Here is a 22,917-nt window from a genome sequence, read left to right on the forward strand (position 1 = left end):
CCATCTGAGGAAAATGTTGAAGTTAGCAATACAAATTCAGAGCAAAGCGATTAGTTGCTAATCAAGGCTTTCCTTCTTTTGCACTCATTTATAGTTATTGCAAAGAGAGGAGAATTTGGAAACTCATTCATCAAATCATATTTCTTCAGGGTTACTGGGAATCAAAAATGCAAAAAAATTTTCTGGGGGGAAATAGGGGAAAATCCTTTTTTTTTTTTTTTTAAGGCTCTTAGGATTGGTTTAAATAATACATTTAAGTAAATTAGTAGAAATACTGAATTTATTAGATGCCACATCCAGGGCTTGAGTTGGAAAAGGAGCTGGTTTGTTTCTGCATATTTTTCTGGCTGAATGTGAATGGCATCCTCTGCCAGATGCAGTAGGCTGCAGGTGCATTAGCTCAGGACTTGGCCAGACCTGCACTTCCATCTTCAAGCAGTGTGACCTTGAGCTCACTACTTAACTTCTTCAAACCTCAGCCTTTCTGTAAAAAGATAGAGGCATTAATGTTCACTGCCTGGGTTGCTGTAAAGATCAAATGACATCATGTCTGTGAAACTGCCTGGTATAGGAACTGGCAGGGTAGGCATTTAATAAATAGTAGTTTTACTTAATTTTATGTCATTTTAAGGGATGGGCCAATGTAAAGGCTTGTTATTAAGAAATAAGGGGAAAGCAACCAGAAATTTGTGGTCTACAATTTTTCCTTCACTTAAGAAAATCTCACCAAAGCTGTATTTTCAGTTAAAATAGGGAGAACAGAATATTTTGCAATACTTCTCCCACCAAAACCTCAACTTTCAGTAGAGACTTCAAAGTTTGGCTGTACAATGTATAGCTGTCTATGTATTACTGCTATAAACATATTTACAACATAAAATTCGAGAGAACAAGCACAAAGTCAAAGCCAACAGGGTAAAAGCTGATATAAGTTTTAGGCTCCATATAGCCTATCAGAAAATAAATCATCCCTCACAAAGATGAGAAGCACAGAGCTCACAATAAGAAATACTAGTAAATCAGAAATTCTACATAATAAAGAACCTTTATGAAGGTGGCTTATATGGAAAGATTTTATTTTCCTCTGCCTAAAATTATCTGAGATTTCATTTGCAGCACTATTTCCAATTTGTTTTTTAAGATTAAGAAAAAAAAAAGGTCACTACCACTTTGTTCAACATTTCCCTTTATGAACAACATGGCCACTCTACTGAAAAAAAATAAAACAATGGGGTGGGGAAAGCTCACCAGAGAAATACAGAAATCAACAAATTGACAATGCAAAGCATGGCAGCCCAACAACAAATAATTTGTCGCAGACCAGTCCCAGAAAGTAAACTAAAATGGGAAACTGATAAAAACCATTCTTTGCATGAGGCTACTGGGCTGAAAGCTGGTATATCTCACTGCCCAACAGGCTGGAAGCCATTTTTTATCTAAAGCACACAATGGACTGGGAAGGAGTTCAGGCCACAGGGGCTGTCAGAAAGCTCAGGTTACAGCAAAACCTCCAGTCATTTCTAGAACATAATCAAAGCTCTCTTCTGCACAGAATCAGAGGGGTAACACGTTCTTAGAACTGTAGAACTGATTTTTGTTGCTGAGTTCAGCATTAAACATCCTTGAAAAAGCGGCCATCAGCTAGGCTGAATAAACGAAAAGAAAAAGCAGATTTTCCCATGAAGTTTCAACCACAGCAAAATGCTACCTCCTTTTTTGTTTCACCAAATTTGTTTCACCAGCAACTCATGCATATACCTAAGTCAACTCTCTACCCCCAAAAAACTCTGGCTGGCCAACTTTCTAGAATCTTCCTCAGTTCCATAATGTTAAAAGCAATGACAGTGAAGCCACTTGCTACTCTTTTCCTCAAAGACATAAATAATATGCCCAGATCAAGCACAGGGCATTTTCATAAAAATTATCTATACTCATGCAAACTGAATCTCCGTCTATGTTTAAAAAATTAAAAGTGTTTAGTTGGCATCTATCCTAATCATCCAAGGCCCAAAGTACACAAGAACAAAAAAGTCAGAGATTTCCAAAAGCTTTTTGTTAAGGCACAACCCCCACATTTTATGTTATGTTATTTTATCATTTCATTTTAAAGATTTTATTTTTAAGCAGTCTCAACACTCAATGTGGGGCTCAAACTCACAACCCCGAGATTAATAAGAGTCACAGTCTTTCAACTAAGCCAGCCAGGAGCCCCACAAAAACCCATTTTAAAGAATAAATCGTTAGGGGCACCTGTGTGGCTCAGTTAGCAGGGCATCTGACTCTTGATTTCGACTCAGGTCATGATCTCAGGATTGTAAGATCGAGACCCGTGTCGGGCTCTGCACTGAGCATGGAGCCTGCTAAAGATTCTCTCTCTCCCTCTGCTCCTCCCTGCCCCCACTCATGCTCTCTCCCTCTTAAAAAAATTTTTTTAAATAAAGAAATAAAAAAAAAATTTTAATAAATAAAAAAAAATTTTAAATAAAGAATGAATCCCTAAAAGTTCTTTGGGAACAGATACAATTTCTACAAGGATTTCATATCTTCAAATTTATGCTTAGGAAGAAATATATATGCTTAACTCAAGTTTAGTAAACATAGTTATGTTGAGGATAAAATACCCTCTTGCATTAATTTCAAACTTTGTGCTCATCCTCTGCTGTCACTATTATACAGATTTCCTTTTATTAAAATTTGGATGGGGTACTAGAAAGACCTCAAACATACTTCTCAGGATACCCTTCCTCAAGGCACCCACAAAGAAAAAACCCAAACAGTCACAGACAGAAAGCTCTCAGAGTGGCAGTTATTCATTTCCTGAGCTAACCCACTTCCTTCTTCAAACATTTCCTTCTCTGCACCAACGTGTTTTTTGAAATCTATCTGCATTGACGTCCTTGCAAAATATGGTTGTGGGCCGAGGGCCTGGAATCTAGGCAAATACCAACAGTGATGACAAAATTAGAATTTGAATCTCAAATCAAGTGTCATTTCAGGGGTACAGAAGGCTCCCTGCAATATTAATTGATGTTTTAGCCAAAGAATCTGAATTGTTATGAGCTAGAGCCACACTCTGGGAAAACAAATGCTATCAAAGTGAAAAGCCGAACACAAAAAATGTCATAGCTCTTCGCTACTCCATTATAGAAAATGTTGACATCTTCCATGATAAGAAAATCAATTTTAAAAAATTTTTCAGACCACAAGCAAACTGTAATGAGTCGCTGGATTTCTTCATACTAAGTATAACCTGAGAAATACCACTGAAAGTCTAATAATTACTAATGTTATACTTATTATAAATATATCTTCTCAATGATTATTATCTTGAATTTAATCAAAGCAAATATATACAGTGAGCAGAAATTTGGCTATTACGATTCCTTTGTGCTAACAAATGTGAAACATGACTTAAAAAATAAAATCAGCCTTTACCTAAATATAAATATAAAAAGCTTTATTTACCAGCAAATACTGATACCACAAAAACAGACAAAGGAAATACAGTCTCTTAAAATGTTTATTTTTGTCAGAACAGCTGACGATTTTCTGTTAAGTCTTTTGGTTCATTATTTTAACAAGCGTTTCCCCCTTGAAAAATCCATTCAAAATATTTCAATCCTTGAGGTAAAGAACTTTAAGAAAACAAAACAAAAAAATTCTGATTTTTTTAAAGAAAAAAATTCTTAAAATTCCTTTAACTTGATAAATAGAAATAATCTCTTCTTGTTCTACTCTGATGAACAAAAACATACTTTATACAGCAAAGTATCCAGTCACTTATTGGCAAACTGAAGGTGAAAACCTACCCATTTACATGGTCTATTCAAACACAGTGCAATACTTCCATATTCATATAGACTTTAAAAACAAAACAAAACAAAACCAAACAGTTACCAACACTCTTCTGGCAAAGACAAAGGTTTTGGAATGCAAAAGCAACAGAAGTTTTAATCTCAAAGCTCCAGAAGGGAATTAATCTGAGTCTTCATCATCAAGATACTCCTCGGCATTGCTTAATGTTCGAACAGCATCTAAGTAGAATGGGGGAAAAACAAAACAGAGAAATTACAAATTGCTCAGATGTTTTTCACTTTCAAAGCTCCTGATAGCTCAACAAACTGTAATCTTTCCTCAGACCCAGAGACTGGGTCATCCCAGTACATCCCCCACAGATCTTTTCCAACTTTTGCTTTCCTGCCTAACTGCTCAATTTTTGCTGCCAGAGAGGTTGACAAATACAGCTCCCTGCACTTTCTTTAGACATGCGAAAAAATAAAGCACATAGTGCTAAGGTACCATGAATCTATCTCGCCCAAAATGCAACCAGCAACATGCACCATGGTCAGCATGGAACACACAGGAAGCCCCTTCACTCTGACAACTGTACTTCCAACCTCCTCTCCCAATGACAAGTGCATACACATGGCTTTGGTCAGACAGACGACAGTCTGTGGCCTTACCTGAAGGCAATGTCACTGGGCAGAAAGATAACTAATGAGGGGAAAAAAGGAAAAGGAAGAGAATGAAAAAAGGAAAAGGAAAAAGCAGCTTCACTTTTATTTTTAAACGCACAGATAAAGTAGACTCAGGAGCAAAAGAATGAAATAAATAAATGTATGTATGTATGTATGTTTGAAATAGAAAGAACCAAACCCCACCATATGTTAAATCAGGCTTGAACAGGGTTATCTGATCTTTAACTGCTCACCTCTTCAACTGTCTAGTTAAATGCTTATAAAGCAACAGGTTACAACGAGGTATAATTTTAGGTGGAAAATTGAAATGCAAGGAGAACCACTGCTAGAGCTCAAAAATGTATGTTATCATGGTCTCTAAATACTATCTCCCCACACTTACTGGAGACATGACTGATGCCAAGTCTGGGGCACAAAAATGTAAAAGATGCTAAGTGGAACTGTTCATCATGCCATACAACAAGGGCGCCATCAAAGAGAATGTCGTATTAAAAAGATTCAAGATCCAACCTGAAGGGACCTCCTCCACTAGCCAAAGAGGAGCTATCAGTAAGGGTACTAAATACAGTGGATTGCAACACAGCAAATATTTCAACACGCAGCAAAGAGAATTCACTAGTCCTCTTTGGAGAACAATAGGGAATCAGTACCTTATTTCAAAAACTCACTAACAAAGACAAAAATCAAGCCTCTATTTCTGCCCCTACTCCACAAACTATTAACTCTGAGTAATCAAACCATGGATGAAGAAAAAAAATTTTTTATAGAATGTCCCATCTGATAACTGAGAAAGGAATGACAGAATTTGAGTATCACTTGTTTTACAACTGTTGGTGAAACAATGGATCTACACAATGATCATCAATAAATGCTAACGTCAGAGGACAAGCAACAGATATTATGTGCCTCTGATGAAACAACACAGCTTTCTTCATGACATATTATTCCCTCTACCCCTTAGATAGACAGATAAAATGTAAAATCTAATCGAGATTTAACACCAGTTGACAAAAATACAGAGGAGAGAGGAACATGACAAACAACACCAGAGGGTGCGTATATGCAATGTCTAGACTGGAAAAGTCAGGAAAACTGACCCAGCTTCCTTAATAAGTAATTGCCAGGCTAACAAAAGAGGGAGAAAAGGTGATTTAAGAGACATATCTCCCAATAAGAGCTTGATTTTCTTCAGACCCTGACTTCAGGGCAGCCCCGGTGGCGCAGCGGTTTAGCGCCGCCTGCAGCCCAGGGCGTGATCCTAGAGACCCTGGATCAAGTACCACATCAGGCTCCCTGCATGGAGCCTGCTTCTCCTTCTGCCTGTGTCTGTGCCTCTCTCTCTCTCTGTGTCTCTCATGAATAAATAAAATCTTTAAAAAAAAAAAAAAAAAAGACCCTGACTTCAACTATAAACAAATTAAGCAAACAGATTAATAAGTAAACAAAGTATAAACAAATGTGTATGGCAAATGTTAGACAATGTCAAGGTTATACAATGATATGAAGGAATTATTAATTTTAGGTATGCTAATGATACTGTAGTTTTTTTTTCACTCATTATCTTTACAAATTTAGGAAAATATTGAGAAAAAGGAAGGGACAGGAGAGAGCTAGTACAAAGGAGGTAGAGACAAATTTATTTTTTTATAAGAAGGAAAGATGAAAGAACAAGCAGATATAAGCCGGACAGAGGCAAAATTCAATGATTTCACACCAGCTTCCAAACTACTAGAATTCCACAGGTTGTCTGTATTCGTCTCCATCCTCCTTAATCAGAAGTTCTGGAGATCTGGGTGGAATATACTTTGTTGGATACACACACACACCAACTTCATGACTCACTGTAAACTTGGGAAAAGCAGTTTTTCAAGCTAAAGACAAAAAGATAATAACAAAGCTCTTTCCTACCCTACTCTGCTGCTACAATCCTGTTTTGCCCATTTGAGATGTTTTTTTCCTTCAATGGTTACTTCTGCCCTTTATTTCAAGCTCGTTTATCCTGTTAGCAGAAGATGGCTCACCATGGTGCAAACTTTACTGATAAGAAGTCATGAGACAGGTGTGAATCAGGCAAATAAATTCTTTTACCTTCATTCCTTTCATGGATTGCTTGCTCTCAAGTAGTTTCTCTGGAAACCTCTCATGTGGCCAAGATCTGAGGAGCTATCTCTCTTCACAACCCATCTTGGGTGGCGGCCATCACATGGTAATGTATCTCCTAGCAGTGCATCCCCTTCCCCCTACCTCACTTCCATTTCTTCTCAGTGTCACTGACCTCAATTGGCACATTCCAAATCAAGCACCAGCACTTAAACGAATGATAAATAGTGGAAAGGCAGACACAGTAATCTAGAAATATCTCATAGACATAGCATTCTGTATTAAGTGAAAAGAAGTCAGACTCAAGAAAGTACATGCTGGCCCCATGTGGGGCTCCCTGCTCAGTGGGAGTCTGCTTCTCCCTCTCTCTCTGCCCCACCCCGCCCCCACGTGCTTGCTCTCTCACATGCTCTCTTGCTCTCTAAATAAATAAATAAAATCTTTTTAGAAAAAGTACATACTGTTTTATTCCATTAATATCAAGTTCAAGCATAGGCAAAACCGGTCTAGGGTGAGAGAAGGGGAAGATATGGAGGGGGGCTTCTGGAGTATGGATCTACCTTGATCTGAGTTGTGGCAAACAGGTACAAGCACAGTTTATTAAAAAAAAAAAAAAAAAAAAAAAAAAGAAAGAAAAAGAAAAAGATGATAAACTTAGGATTTATATATTTACTTAATATAAAGTATACCCCAATTTGTAAAATCTGGAAAAAAGGATTTAAAGAGTTGAACCTTCAAGGTGGGGCTGAACCCTGGCCCCACACTTATATCCCCAAGTTACCCTTCAAGGTAACATAAAATATGACTTATTTTTTCTCTATCAAAAATCCGAGGGATGCTTGGGTGGCTCAGTGGTTGAGTGTCTGCCTTTGGCTTAGGTCGAGATCCCGATGTCCTAGGATGGAGTCCCACATCAGGCTCCCCACAGGGAGCCTGCTTCTCCCTCTGCCTATGTCTCTGCCTCTCTCTATGTGTCTCTCATGAATAAATAAATAAAATCTTAAAAAAAAAAAGGTGTACTTTTAAAAGTGGGCAACAACATCAGAATATACTTTTTCCAGGGTAGAGTTTGTGCTGGCAATTAACTATACATAGCCCAATAACTCAACTCCAATTCCAACTGGGATCACAATGCAAATTGAAACTTTTTACTGGATGATTGCAGGCATGAAGCAAGAAAAAAAGACAAGAAGAGGTAATGTGAAAACTGAATTATGAAAATTCATTTCTTGGCTCTGTGTGCCAGGCCCCCATATTACCTTGTTAATGAATGGGTCCATTATTAAATCAATACGAATTTAGGAAAGTAGACTAAAGACACTTGGCGTGAACAGAGAAAAAGAGAACTGCCTCCCAATCCTATTCTACAAAGACTGCAGAAAGGTCATGGGGGGAAGAGCAGTTTGCCACCTGCCTCCCCCAGCTCCTGCTGCTCACATGGAGGCTTCTGGGTCCAGCTCTCTGGGATCCGAAGCAACTGTGGTATTTTCCTTGTCTATCACAATCAAGCTTATAGTACCCATGAGAGTCTGATAATCTGTAGCTCATAAGAAGTCTTACTCCACAGTTAGGGTATTCTGAAAGTACCCACATAGCACCAGGAAGTCAGTGGCAGAAAAAGGAAGTTAGGCCATAGTCCAACTTCCTGAACCAACCAAGGCAGCCAGCAGGAGAAGGTACATGCCTAGTAGAGGTATCACTCCCTCAGATCTGCATATATGGCTTCTCAATCAAAATGTAGGATGGGGAGCACGACTCAGCTGATAAGTATTTTCTCACTCACTTAGCAGACCCTCAATCCATCTGTGCATGAGTAAATACTTTCAAGAAACACCAGCTCTGCCAGGAGCATTCACAGCTTAAATAATTAAGGAACCCAAGTGGCTTAATGGTTTAATGGTTTACACTCTATCTGAACTGAAGCTAAAAGAAATAAAAATCTAAAATAAAGACTTACCTTGGGTAAAGAATCAAAGGAAAAGCAGATTCGTGAGGAAGGCTAAGATGAGAATTTGGTGATGGACATGGAGGATAATTCTGGGAAGCTCCCTTGGTGAGTCATGAAGAGAGGGGGACTGTTTGCTATTTTTGATTGACTAAAGCAGGAAAGAGAAGACTGACTTTATTTTGTTGCCTCTGCTGGAATTGGGCTATGGGACAAGATAACATTGCCTCTTTTCATAAAACAAAGGGTACTCAGTTAAGGAAGAGAAAAGCTTTCCAAGGGTTCAAAAATTAATGGGAGCGTGATTCAAACGATGAAAACAGAAATCAGTATCTCATTACACAAGTTCAGAACTCTGAGAGTGATATTAATATGGAAACAAATGCACTTAGCCTCTCTATACTGGAAATGTCTCAAAAGTTGTTTTGGTGATTCTCCACCAACACGGATTGGTCTAAACTTTAGACTCTAATGCAATACTAAAAAGGGTTGGAATGATGAGTAGCAATGCTAAATAAAGACTTGTGAAAATTGAGTTCTCCATTATAGTGGTTCCAGTCTAGAAAATGGTGGAAAAGATGTATCAATCATTGGCTTATTCTTCAAAGTGAGATTAGAGTGCCAAACATAAGATAAAAGTAGAATAAGGCTTGAGAAGTGAGGGGTGGGGGGGGAGAGACTGAATGTGCCTTCCAACCAAATCATCTTTTACTTTTCTTTTTTCTACCTCTGGGTTCCTATGGGCCAGGAGGCTGATGGTGGATAAAAGGGAGAGACCAGGGACGCCTGGGTGTCTCAGCGGTTGAGCATCTGCCTCCGGCTCAGGTCATGATCCCGGGGCCCTGGGATGAGTCACACATTGGGTTCCCTGGAGGGAGCCTGCTTCTCCCTCCGCCTGTGTCTCTGGCTCTCCCTGTGTGTCTCTCATGAATAAATAAAATCTTTTAAAAAAGAAAGAAAGAGAAATGAAATGAAATGAAATGAAATGAAAAGAAAAGAAAAGAAAAGAAAAGAAAAGAAAAGAAAAGAAAAGAAAAGAAAAGAAAAGGGGAGAGACCAGAGAGAGGAATGAGAAGAAAGCTTAAAGGGGGTTAAGTACTGAGTTATGTACTGAGAGGTCCAATAAATGGCCAATCTCTGAATAGTAACCACGAAGGATGCAAATGCGTTTTACACCTTTTCTTTAACACCTTTTCAAAAACAACCACACAAACCTTTCATTTTTTTCTTTCAGACCTATTCTCCCACACCAACAGATATTTTTGTCTCTAAGAATGTAGACCTAAACTTTACCTTTAAAAACCACCCCAGCCTATAAATAATCATCAAACTGTTTACCAAGTCTAGAATGATTCTGATTACAGTTTACTGATATTCTCAATTAAAATAGAAACCAAATATAATCATGGAGCCCTTCAGTGCTTAATTGAAAAAATATTTAGAGGTAACCACTCGTAAGAACCTAGGAAATGAGGATATGGAGACCATGGCTCTCTGATAAGAACTCTAATGGAAACCAAGGTGATTACAAGTTGATTGTAAGGTACAAAGGAAACATACATAAAATACTAAAATGTTGATGTCTCTTCAACTTGTGTGCATGAAAGCTACTTCTATGGTGAATGTTCCAAATTAGACCAAGGAGATAAAACCTAACTTTAGAACCACACAGAGAGTTTACCAAGAAGCATTTGTGTCCAGTTCTAAGATGATAATCCTTGGTCATGATGGCACCCAGAGGAAAAAGGATTGAAACCAAATACCTGTCCCCTGTTTCTTTTTCAGGAGAGATGCACAGGCAGCATTCGTAGCCATGTCCAGGGCCAGCTTCTTCTCGTTGTTTCTTAAGTCTGTTCTTGCACCTTACCCCCAAAACAAGAAAACCACATCAGGTGTTTCTAAAGAACCTCTAGTAGCAATCTTCTTTCCACCAAAACTAATAACTTTTGGCCAAACTCACTAGAGAACCATTCTGGCCCCAAAGTAAGCTTTTTCAGAACAGTAAAAGCACATTTGGCATCTTGAATCAGGGAGCTTGCAGCTGCACTCCTGATAATTAACTGGGCACAATTAAAATATAGCCTCTCCTTTCAAGTCCTCAGAATACTGAATGTGACTTTTCAGCAGGGAGCTTACTATCCCCAAGGTGAATCTTAAGTCAGTCAGACTCCAATGTGTCTTGGCACCAATTTTTGGAGATTAAATTTACTACAACCTTTGCTTCTTGAGAAAAGACTACGTGGGTTGCACCTGAGGGGATTAATATTTTATATCTGTAAGTATACTCCTGTGCAAATTAGCAGAAGAGTAACACAATAAAACCTAGAGGCAATCCATGGTTCCTGCAGCCCCATCTTCTACTTGCTTTTTTTCCTCTTGTCTTCACTGTGGTAAAAATTATATCAGAATTCATGAGTGCATTTTTACTGATAAAGATTCAAAAATATAGAAGTATGCTGAACAGAAGCATATGTCCCATTTCATCCCCTAACTCACCTTTCCTTCCCTTCTTCCAGCTTGTCCACAGGAAGCCATTCCCAGCAAATGGGCATCAATCCTATCTCCTTAGGTGCATGAATGCATTCACAGATGCATGTATGTATGCATATATATACATAGTCGTATCACATACATTGGTCTGTAAATTGATTTTTTTTAACCCAACAAATCCATACTGGTACTCATTCCCTCATGGTACATATCCTTATAATTCCATCTATTTAAACATCTGTAAGTATTCAACGTTGTGGACAATGCAAAATTTACTTAACCACCCCCCTACTGAGGGGCACTGAGGCTGTTCCTTTATCACAAACCATATTGTAAACCTCCTTGAACAGCATCTTTCTGAAGTATGGTTTTCTAGAAGTGATGCTGGAATGAAAGGATATGTACATTTTTAATTCTCCTAACTATTGTCCGATTGCTTTTCAAGAAGGCTTTACCAATATACACCCCCTGCCACAATATATGAGAGTGCCATTTTCTTTGTAACCACATCCTCTTCCATAAACAAAAACTAAATGCAATGAAATTCACAGGCACAAAAATACTGAGTTAAGAAGGTTTGGCGGGCAGCCCCGGTGGCTCAGCGGTTTAGCGCCGCCTTCAGCCCAGGGTGTGATCCTGGAGACTGGGGATTGAGTCCCATGTCGGGCTCCCTGCATGGAGCCTGCTTCTCCCTCTGCCTGTGTCTCTGCCTCTCTCTGTGTCGCTCATGAATAAATAAATCTTAAAAAAAAAAAAGAAAGAAAGAAAGTATGGCATCTTTAATTAGGAATATGGCGATTGTGTATAAAAATCTCCCTCCTAGCAGATTTAGATCTACTCGTAGCTAAGGGTCTATAGAAACTTCATTCTTCGGGCACCAGGGTGGCTCAGTGGGTTAAAGTGTGCCTTCAGCTCAGGTCATGATCCCAAGGTCCTGGGATTGAGTCGTGTGTCATGTTGGGTTCCCTGCTCAGCGGAGAGCCTGCTTCTCCCTCTCCTTCCCATTTATTCTCTCTCTTTGCTTTTTCTCTCTCTCTCAAATAAATAAATAAAATATTTAAAAAACAAACAATGAAACCTCATTCTCTCACTGTGCTCCAGGTAAAAAAAGACCCCTGAGGGTTAAGAGTTTTGTGACTAATCATATCTTACATTAAATTACACTTTAGAACTCATATATGTGATTTCTGCCAGGACAGGAAATGTTCAGAGCCAGCAATGCAAGAGAAGAAACAATCATTTCTTGTGTCCCTCTCAACTCGTGCTACCCAAGAGAAATACAATGTGAGCCATATATGTCATTTTAAACTTTCTAGTGGGCACATTTTCGAAAACTGGAATTCATTTTAATAATACATTTTCTTTAATCCAGCGTATCCACAGTGTTACCACTCTGTCATACAACCAACATAAACTGTGATGCTTTACATCTTTTTTCACTAAGTCTTTGACATCTGATGTACATTTTACACTTATAGCACATCTCAGGTGAGACTAGGCTCATTTCAACGTCTCAGCAGCAGGAGCGGTTTAGTGACTGCCCGCACAGATGACGCAGTTCTCAGCATAACCTTGAGGGGGCACTAGAGTGGTCCCCATGCTGTCTCTTCTTTTATACTTGAGGTTTACATCATCCACATACTTTAAATCAATAACACTTCCTCTCATGTATCTCATAACACTGCTCAAAGATCCCTAATGAAAGTGCACCCTTATGACACCTGAGGAATCAAGCAACTCAGGTTATAGCCTTCTAGACCAGGGTACAGTATGGGGGATATGCCTGGCCCTCCATAAGTGTTCATTAATATTTGCAGGACAAATGGATGGATGGATGGATGGTCGGTCCATAATTTCAGTCCCTTCTGACTTGTATAAAAATAGATAATCAAGGTATCTTCTCATTCTTCCTATATCTATTACCTGCTCGGCTCAAAGGAGGACATTATAACCACAGCTTTCTTTCTTCTCTATTGAGACTTTTCTGTGTGAATAGGGACCTCAGCAACTTTTACCCATACAGCTTTCTGAGATAGGATCATAAACTCATACTAAAAGTAACATATGTAATCTTAAAGCTTACCAAACTTTTAATTTAAAACTAAAAACTTAAAAATAAATAAATAAAAATAAAAAAATAAAACTAAAAACACAAATCACCTCAAATACTGTAATTTCATCTTATTGTAACAACTCTATGATACAAACACAGTGGACATTAAAATCCCATTTTCAAAATACACCCTGTTTTTCTAGGGTAAGTAAAGGCAGATAAACTGGGCACATGCTTTACCTTTCTCCAGAAGCAACTGGACAATATCTGCATAACCCTTCCAGGCAGCAGCATGCAAAGCTGTGTCTCCCAACTTGTTCTACGGTGATTTAAAAAGAGAAAGAAGCATTTTTAAAAATAAGACTGGATTGATAATATGCATGAATTTAGGTTTACTCTAAGTAAACCTACAATGAGAACAACTTAAGAAATCATGTAAAATCCCAAAGCAAGAAAGGAGACTCAAGAGACGACAGAAGAGTCATTTGGGGTGAGGGGATAGGATGGAGGATTAGCAACCAACTTGGCAGAGAACCAGTGGAAATGCAGATGCCTGCACAGGGAGACAACAGGAAGAAGCAAGCAGATCTATCCCTGCGGAAAGCTAGCATGAATTAGGAATTAGAGATGCCTGGAGACGCTGGAGCAGGCATGAGGTGTGGGAGTGAAAACAAAGAGTACTAGGTGAAAGTGTTTATGGAAGTAATTAGATCACCTTCCTCTCTCCTTGCTGCCAGGTGACCCAGTGCAGATGGCAGCATTATCCTGAGAAAAATGAACTGGCTTGTCTCCAAGCTCATGAACTCAGAGGTATAAGGGAAGGTGGCAGCAAGGCCAGGAGCTTTATAAAAGTAGTGGGTGAGCCTGGAAACTTAGAAACTGAGCAGCAAGCAGCCTTTACCTGCCCCACCGCCCCAGTGTGTGCAGTCTAGCATCTATGCCTAGGCAGGAGGCTCAAAAACAGTTCTCTGGTGCTGCCAAATAGCTCCCCATGTGGAGGAGGGAGAGGGTACTCATACTCATCTGGGTATCACCCAGCCAAACAGCCAGGACCTTACTTCACTCTATAGAAACCGCAACAGTCGGTAAGCCCCATAAGCATGCACGATTTCCACCATACTTCCAATGTGAATGCACAAAGATACTAGGTATTTGAGGAAAGCCTCCATTATTTGAGAAAAGATCAAGACAAAGTTAATGGATCTCTGAGGGAAAAAACACAGTACAGTGAATGGCAGAAAACATTTTAAAAAGCTGTAATTAATATATCTGAGATATAACATGAAAGAGCACAATGGAACAAGAAAAGATGCTACTTAAAAGTAATAATCAGAGTAAAAGAAAGAGCGTATAGCAGACAGAACTCTAAGATGGTGCCCAAGATCCCTGCCCCCTGGGATCCACCCCCAGTCGAATTCCTCCGCCTTCAGTATGGTGAGACTAATGAATATAATAGGGTATCACTGGAGATCCCGGGGTGGCTCAGTGGTTTAGCGCCTGCCTTTGACCCAGGGCACGATCCTGGAGTCCCGGGATCGAGTCCCACGTTGGGCTCCTGGCATGGAGCCTGCTTCTCCCTCTGCCTCTGTCTCTGCCTCTCTCTCTCTCTCTTTCTCTCCCTCTCATGAATAAATAAATAAAATCTTAAAAAAAAAATAGGATATCACTCCCGTAATTAGGTTTCTAATCAGATGATGTTGAGTTCATCAAAAGAGAGCTTATACCAGGTGGGCCTGACCTAAGCAGGTGGACTCTTTCCCAAAGGTAGTGTCAGAGACACAATCTCCTATGGGCCTTAAAGAAGAAAGCAAACAACCATGCTGTGAAATGTCTACGGAGAGGGGTGATCTCGGAAAGCTGAGGTCCACAGCACTACAGGAGAAAGAAACTCAATCCTCCCAACAACCTGAGTGAGCCTGGAATAGGATCTGAGCTCCAGATGAGAACCCTTGATTCCGGCCTGGGAGACCCTGAGCAGAGAGCCCACCTGCTGGGCACCCAGAATTCTGATCTACAGAAAACAGGCAAATGGGTCTTGTTTTAAGCTGCTAGATTTGTGGTTCTTCATTACATAGCAACAGAAACCTTACATGACACTGAGGACACTGAGGAATTTAAAAAATAACCAAGATAAAACATAAAGGTAAAAAAATCTCTGAGGAAAACTAAAATAACTGGAGGCTCAATGTAAGAGGTCCAACCTAACTACTAACGGGCATTCCAGAACCAAAGAACAAAGACAATGGGTAGTAAAAATTAGAAAAGAAACAAGAAACAATATTTTTCCAGCTTGAAAGAGTCCACCATCATTACCGGGAAGAGACCAACTCTAATGCACATCGTTGTGAAATACTAGAACACCATGGACAGAGTGACAAATTCTGAGCAAGAGAAAAAGCAGACCATACACAAAAGAATGGGAATCAAAATGGCATCAAATCTCTCAAAAGCAATTCTAAATACTGAACATCCTAGAGCCCTACCTGCAAAATTCTAAGGGAAATCATTTTCAACCTCGAATTCTGTCAGCCAAATAATCATCCCCTAGGTCCCCTTTCTTAGCAATCTACTTGGAGATGTTCTACAACAAAAGGAAGGCAATGTGCAGGATCCAGAAAAGTGGAGACACACCACAGGAAGGAGATGAAAGTAAGGCTTCCCACAGGAAGGGAGCAAAGGCAGCAGAGACCAAGCCACTCAGATCAGAGAATGAGAATGAGGGCTCTGGAAGTACCAGTACCATTCAGGGGGTTGGGGGGGGGGGGGGTGGTGAGGAAGAAAGCAGTTATCTTATACATTTTGGAAAAAGTGTATCAAGAGAACGGCAAACAGTGTGGAAGTGTCTAGTGAGACACAAAACCCAAAATCAGTTAAATAAAAGCCACTAAGTACAGAAACAAAAGTGACACAAGCAGTGAGCAATATTTAAATAGCCCTAATATTTGTAAGCCATTGTAGAGTAAGATAACCAGAAATTATGATATGATATGTGGGAGACAATCAGAGGAACAAAGCTTGGGTGCTGGGATATCACAGTAGGGGCAATCAATAAGCTTACGCCTTCAGACAGGACACCGAAACATTTATGAAGAAGATGACCTAGGGGACAGCTCCATAAGCATCTTCCTTAGTAACATGAAGGCAAGACGAGAGAGCCAATAACCCAAAGTAGTAAGTGAGAAAGAAGAAATATGGTAGGCATTTGGGGCTTTATACAATTTGGATTTCGGTACAACAGTAATTTTTTAACTGTGCGCTTGTAGTGTTTTGGTTAAAAATTGTATGAAAGATACTGAATGGGAATCAGTGTCAGTTCAAGACACGGAGACAGGACTTTGCATGCCCATACGCTGCTCCCTGAGAATTAGGCAGGCATGTGATGTGACCACAGACTTCTGCCTAACTGATCTTACCTGTTGGTTCAGTTCAATGTTTGGTTGAGTAAACAGCATTTCCACTATGTCTGAAATTCAAACAGGAAAGATATTTCTTAAGAATGAAAAGGAAAAAGCTGACAAGATGAGGCACAATAGCTTCAAACAAGAGGATTCTTTAGAAGAATCAAGAAAATTCTAATAAAAATTTTTAAATATATGTAAATACAAGACTTAAGAATGTAAAAAGTAGAATTATATAGGGAATAGTTGTTTTCAAATAATTTGGCTTTCACATTTTGACATGGCAACCATTGTAGAAATATCTCTATGTTCACTGTTCATGATGATACTGTATATTCATTTAACTAATGTGCGTTTATCAGCTAACATAAGATCGGCTTCTTTGGGAAACAGCCATCAACTTTCCGTTAGCTATGCTATTTAATCTGCTGGGTGCTCTGTTTCTGATCGTTTTGTTTATTTTGTGTGTGTGTGTGTGTGTTGTTGTTGTTGTTGTTGTTGCGAGAGGGAGAAAGAGAGCAGGTGTGGCAGATTTTTTTGGTCAGGCTGAAACAGACCCAGAAATTCCACTCTCATATTGATTATAACTGAGAAGGTCACCAACTCCATCACTAACTTAATTAAGCAAATACTGTCTTTCCCTGGAATCCACCAGCATGCATTCAACTTAGAATATAAATTGTGCAAGCGTATCTTGGGAAAAACTAAGTAGAAGGGTCACTTTTGCCCCTTTCTTTCTTTTTGTAAGATTAGATTGTGGGATTTGTTTTTACATGACTATTGTTTTTCTCTAACCCTTCCAAGCCTGAGAGAGGAAGGGAAGTTTCCAGTCTTTCAAGTGAGAGAGGTCCATGCAGTAAGCATTCTACCTACTGTTTCACAGACCTTCCAGGAACCAGGCTTTTGGACAATGTTCTAAAGGATTTAAGCAGAATAATTTTTTTTCATTTCCGTAACTCCAGCTCCTCTGCGTGAAGCACATTTTCAGTAGCGTGGACACTGATGAGATAGCAAACAGAAGGCAGTACCTTTATGCCCCCCATGGCAGGCCCAGTACAGGGCAGTACTTCCAGCTTTGTCTAAGCCATTAACGCCGACTCGGTTGTCCAGACATTCTCTCAACCAGCTCAGGTTGCCTGAAAACATCATGCATTTATAAGAACACAAGAAAAAGGGCTTGGGTTTTTTTTGTTGTTGTTGTTTTGGTTTTGCTTTTAAATCAATTTCACCCTCCATAAATTTCCATCTAGAATGGATTAGTCAGCAAGTCTGAAATTAAGACCTACCCAATAATGCATTCATTATGGTACATTTTCACTTCCAGTTTATTAATGAAAAGCATTAACAACAACTTGAAGTGGGGGTGGAGGAGGCCGGTGGAGGGGAAGAATTATTTGTCACAGTTCTGGCAAGTCCAGAATCAAGGCGCCAGCAAGATTCAATGTCTGGTAAGAGCCTGCTTCCCAGTTCACAGACACTGTTTCCACCCCCTGGACAGAAAGAGCAGGAGAGCTCTCCCGGGTCTTTACTGGTTCTATTCATGAGGGCAGAGCCCTCATAAGCTAATCACCTCCAAACACCACTGATCTGGGGTTAGCTTTCAACATCTGAACCTTGAGCAGACGGAAACATTCAGTCTATGGTATCCACGGCCTGGCCCACATACAGCTGATCACTGTGTATGTCACTGACGAGATACAAGTAAGCTCTGTGGCTTGTACAACATCAGTCTCTAACGGTCAGTTAAAGGGAAGAGTTGCCTAAATGAGCCTACTTATGGTTGTCTTACTCTGTAAAATGCACATACATGGAACTTTTTCCTTTGTGAAATCCTGGAAATTAGGGAAAAAAGAGTCAAACCTAAGAACAGGTAGATACTACTCATTTTCATATTAAAATGTATTCTCAGATCTTATAAGAAAATAAGGAAATAAACACTAAATAACCTCCTCATATGTTAAAATATAACTACCAATTTAAAACCCTCTGGCTAATGTCTAAATATCTAGTTCACAAATCACTTTGCTTTTTAGTTTCAAGTCTTTATTTAAATTCCAGTTATTTAACATACAGAAAAATATTAGTTTTTTAAATGTCAGCTTAGTAGTTCTACTTATGCACAATTCTCAACCAGTAGTTTCCTTTTGCACATTCATGTTTCAAAAAGATCTGGAATAGAATGAAAGAAACCTCCTTGAGGCCTTATAAAAACTCCCTGTGTCCATAGTAGGGTTTCTCAACAGCAGCCCTACTGGCAGCAGCAGGGCTGGAGAATTCTTTGTTGCGGGGCAGACCTGGGTACCATTGTATGTCCCCAGCATTTACAACCCAAAAGGTGCCAGTAGCATCCCCAAGTCATGACAGTCAAAGTGTCTCCAGGCATTGCCAAATATCCGAGGGTTTGAAGGAGGAATTACCCCCAGTGGAAAACCACTAATGTACAGGATAAAGTCCCATGTACAAGGCCGGTCCCTGTTGCTCTCTCCCTCCACAGTTTCACCCGCACCCCACTCACTTGCATTACTACAACAGTCTCCTAAATGCTACAACCACAAGAAGCCTCCACCCTCCTGCCTTCCAGTTCCTCATTGCGGCCTCTACAGCCTGCTTAACTTAAACATACTTCAGTTGCTGTTCTTCTGACACCATCCTGTAATGATCTGTTACACACATCTCTCCCCCACCAGACTTGGAGCTCAGGGAGTCACAGACAGCACCTTTCCACCTGCCACTGAGCACGGGTTAAGTAGAGAACTCAAAAGTGTTGGTGGCTGACATTTCAAAAATGAAAATCAGGGCAGCCCGGGTGGCTCAGCAGTTTAGTGCCGCCTTCAATCCAGGGTGTGATCCTGGAGACCATGGGTGAGTCCCACGTCGGGCTCCCTGCATGAAGCCTGTTTCTCACTTTGCCTGTATCTCTGCCTCTTTCTCTCTCTCTCTCTCTCTCTGTTTCCCATGAATAAATAAAATCTTTAGGAATCCCTGGGTGGCGCAGCGGTTTGGCGCCTGCCTTTGGCCCAGGGTGCGATCCTGGAGACCCGGGATCGAATCCCACGTCGGGCGCCCGGTGCATGGAGCCTGCTTCTCCCTCTGCCTATGTCTCTGCCTCTCTCTCTCTCTCTCATTCTGTGTGACTATCATAAATAATAAATAAATAAATAAATAAATAAATAAATAAATAAATAAATAAATAAATAAAGTAAAATCTTTTTTAAAAAAAATGAAAATCATGGGGGTACGGCCTCGCTGGCTCATTGGACTGACTCTTGATCTCAGGGTTGTGCTTTCAAGACCCACACTGTGTTGAGATTACTGAAGGAAATTTTTTTTAATTTTATTTTTATTTTTTAAAAATATTTTATTTATTCATTCATGAGACACACACAGAGAGGCAGAGACACAGGCAGAGGGGGAGGCAGGCTCCCTGCCGGGAGCCTGATGCACACTCAATCCCAGAACCCCGGATCACGACCCTGAGCTCAAGCAGATGCTCAACCGCTGAGCCACCCGGGTGCTCCCCACCCCCCAATTTTTTAAATAACATTTTATCTCTCTAGGGTGATAGAAGGCAGAACAGAGATTGCCTCTCAGACTCCTAACTCTGGGAAACGAACAAGGGGTGGTAGAAGGGGAGGTGGGTGGGGGGTTGGGGTGAGTGGGTGACAGGCACTGAGGGGGGCACTTGACGGGATGAGCATTGGGTATTATGCTGTATGTTGGCAAATCAAACTCCAATAAAAAAAAAAAAGAGAGAGAGAGACTGCCTCTCAGGCGGGGGTGTTTACCAGGAAATGGGAACTTCCTGGGACGACAGAAATGTGCTAGATCTTGATTGCGGTGTCCGCTACGTGGGTATATATATACACGGATCAAAAGTCATCAAACTGTGTAATCAGAATCTGTGTGCTCAACTCCACTGTGTCCCTCAATGAAACACAACCACACCTACCTCTTTTTGCAGCTTCATGCAATGGATTGTCGATGGATTCTGCCTGCTCGGCCACTAGATTGAAAACAAAAAGAGCGAACCCAATGTTGAGAAGGACCCGAAGGACCCGCTGCAGCCACTCCGCGGTCCCCGGCTCCCAGGGTGCCAGGGCCTCCCGTCACAGAGCATCCCTCTTAAGTGGATCCGAGAAAATAGAAGAAAATCAAACTAACGTTTTCTGCTTTAAAAGGAGCTGAATTATTTGCGAAAGAAAACCAAGCTAAGCAATAAGGCAACACCACAGCAATGAACTGGAAGTATAAACAAAAACCAAACGCAGTAATTAACTGGAAGTATAAGCAAAAACAAACATCCATGGCCTACATACCGGTACAGCCAAGTGTGTCATAAACTTAGTCACAAAAATGCAAAAGAAAACATTTGATGCTCATTTTTACATTCTGTAAAAACACCCTAGTTGGAGGATGGCTGAAAAGAATTCTGTTTCCCTCGTGTGTGTGCATGTGGGGGGCACGCAGGAGGGGGAGACAGTTTGCTTCCTGTGTTTACGAAGAGTAATCAGCAAACCTACCTGCCCCTAAGGAAGGAGTGTACTTTGCTGTCCCAGAATCGACAGGAATGATCACATGAAGACCGTGGTTCAAAACAGACTTCAGCCCTACCCCCTCCCACTTTCATAAAGAGCTGGAACTGGACACTCTTGGCTGCGGGAGACCCAAAGCAACAGAGGAATATTTTACACGGTCAGTGTCTATGACTGGCTGGAAATGCACTGCATGGTAGAGGTATGCTGCGGATTTCAAAGGTTAGAGGAATGTAGAAATGTTTCAGGCCTTCTTTAACCCAGAATGGTATCACCTTTAGACCAGGGCAAGTGGGGCCCCTGTGTTGGGTCCCAGACCTCAGCTTTCACTTCTCTCCCTTCCCCTCCCCCTCACTGCTCCCCTAGGAACTTTGCAGTACCTTCCTGGAAATGTTCTAAGTTCTGTGCCAGGGTGTGGAACTGGCAGCCCAATGCCAGCCCTCTTGGTCTAGGGATTCATCTAATGCTGAAGTCAAAAGGGATCTTGGAAATGACTGAAAGCAAACCTCTCATTACACAGATGGGGAAACAGTCCCAGGGACAGTGGTTAAGTGCCTTCACTAAAGTCCCTTGTTATTAAGAAGTGGAAGAGAAAGGATTAAAACCCTGTTTACCAGTTCTGTGCTCTTTGGACTTTCCTATTTTTTTTTTCCTCTTTTCTACAGAAGTACTCAGTCTGTTTCTCCCTCTTGCAACTAGAAGTGGCTTCATGTCAGGGGCTGTATCTCACTACTCACGCTCCTCAAACTGCCCTGATACTCATTTAATGAACATAACTGCTCCAGACATAAATTAACAAGGCAAGGGCACTTCATCACAAAAGAAAGGACTAGGCTAAGAAACAATCTGAGAGTTGGTTTAACAGCAAAAGAAAAGGGAAAAAAAATTGTAAGAGTTGGATAGAGTAAAGCCATAAGCATTTCCCTGGAAACCTTGGGTTCTATCAAGAGTGCTACAATGCATTTTCTTAAGCCAAAGAATCAAGTTCAAGTGCCTCCAGTGTCCATTCCTGTTTTATTAACGAGAGATTCACAGAGTACAAAATGTCCTACACTGGCAATGACTTCATTGATTTCTCAGCCACAGCAACAAGCAGAAAGACTTCAGGAACCAGATAATTGAAAGTACACAGAGGAGAGGCAAAATAAAAGCCACCAGAGCCATGCTTACCATAGTTGCTTGGGATTAGTCCAGTCCTGCCTTTGGAGGTGCCTTTCCACCAATTGGTATCACTCTAGTGAAAAAAGAGTTAAATTAAGTGGCACCATATCCAGTTTACATTCAATCACTTTTAAAACCATCTGGCTCGGGATCCCTGGGTGGCGCAGCCTTTTGGCGCCTGCCTTTGGCCCAGGGAGCGATCCTGGAGACCCGGGATCGAATCCCACATCGGGCTCCCGGTGTATGGAGCCTGCTTCTCCCTCTGCCTGTGTCTCTGCCTCTCTCTCTCTCTGTGACTATCATAAATAAATAAAAATTTAAAAAATAGATAAATAAAAAAAATAAAACCATCTGGCTCATAGAATACACCTGTTCTATGGAATGTCCATCGGCCCTGGTCACAACCATCAAGCCTCCTCACCCCCTAGTTACAAATGTCCATTCCCCTTATCATTAAAGTACAAATATACACATATCGGCCTGCAACAAATACAATATACTTCATCACACAAATCAGAGAGACATACAAAATGGAAAAAAAACAATGACATTTAAGCGGTCTGTAGAATTTTTTGTTCAGTCTAATTTCTCTTAGCTTCAAGATTTTTTTTTCTAAAGATCTCTTTATTTTAGCTTCATTTTGGGGGAAACATTATGTTAGAAAAATTCAAACCTATAAAAAGTAAGAACAACAGTGTAATGAACATACATAAACTCATCTCCCACCTGCATAAATACCCATGGCCAATTGTTTTCATAC

At 40.4% G+C, this 22,917-nt stretch overlaps 1 protein-coding gene across 1 annotated transcript in view; it reads right to left on the minus strand.

Moving 5' to 3' along the window:
* Window positions 1-3,502: 3,502 nt before the first annotated feature.
* OSTF1 (osteoclast stimulating factor 1) overlaps window positions 3,503-22,917 on the minus strand; it is a 55,171-nt gene continuing 35,756 nt past the window's right edge. Inside the window, exons 4-10 of the mRNA XM_025423298.3 lie at window positions 22,167-22,230; window positions 20,414-20,467; window positions 17,493-17,600; window positions 16,480-16,529; window positions 13,307-13,385; window positions 10,287-10,385; window positions 3,503-4,034 (exon numbers count right to left, since the gene is read on the minus strand). Of these exons, the coding sequence (XP_025279083.1) occupies window positions 3,976-4,034; window positions 10,287-10,385; window positions 13,307-13,385; window positions 16,480-16,529; window positions 17,493-17,600; window positions 20,414-20,467; window positions 22,167-22,230 (513 nt within the window). The 3' untranslated portion in view covers window positions 3,503-3,975. The remainder of the gene's footprint in view (window positions 4,035-10,286; window positions 10,386-13,306; window positions 13,386-16,479; window positions 16,530-17,492; window positions 17,601-20,413; window positions 20,468-22,166; window positions 22,231-22,917) is intronic.

Source organism: Canis lupus, chromosome 1, assembly GCF_003254725.2.
Source record: "Canis lupus dingo isolate Sandy chromosome 1, ASM325472v2, whole genome shotgun sequence".
Classification (NCBI taxonomy): Eukaryota; Metazoa; Chordata; class Mammalia; order Carnivora; family Canidae; genus Canis; species Canis lupus.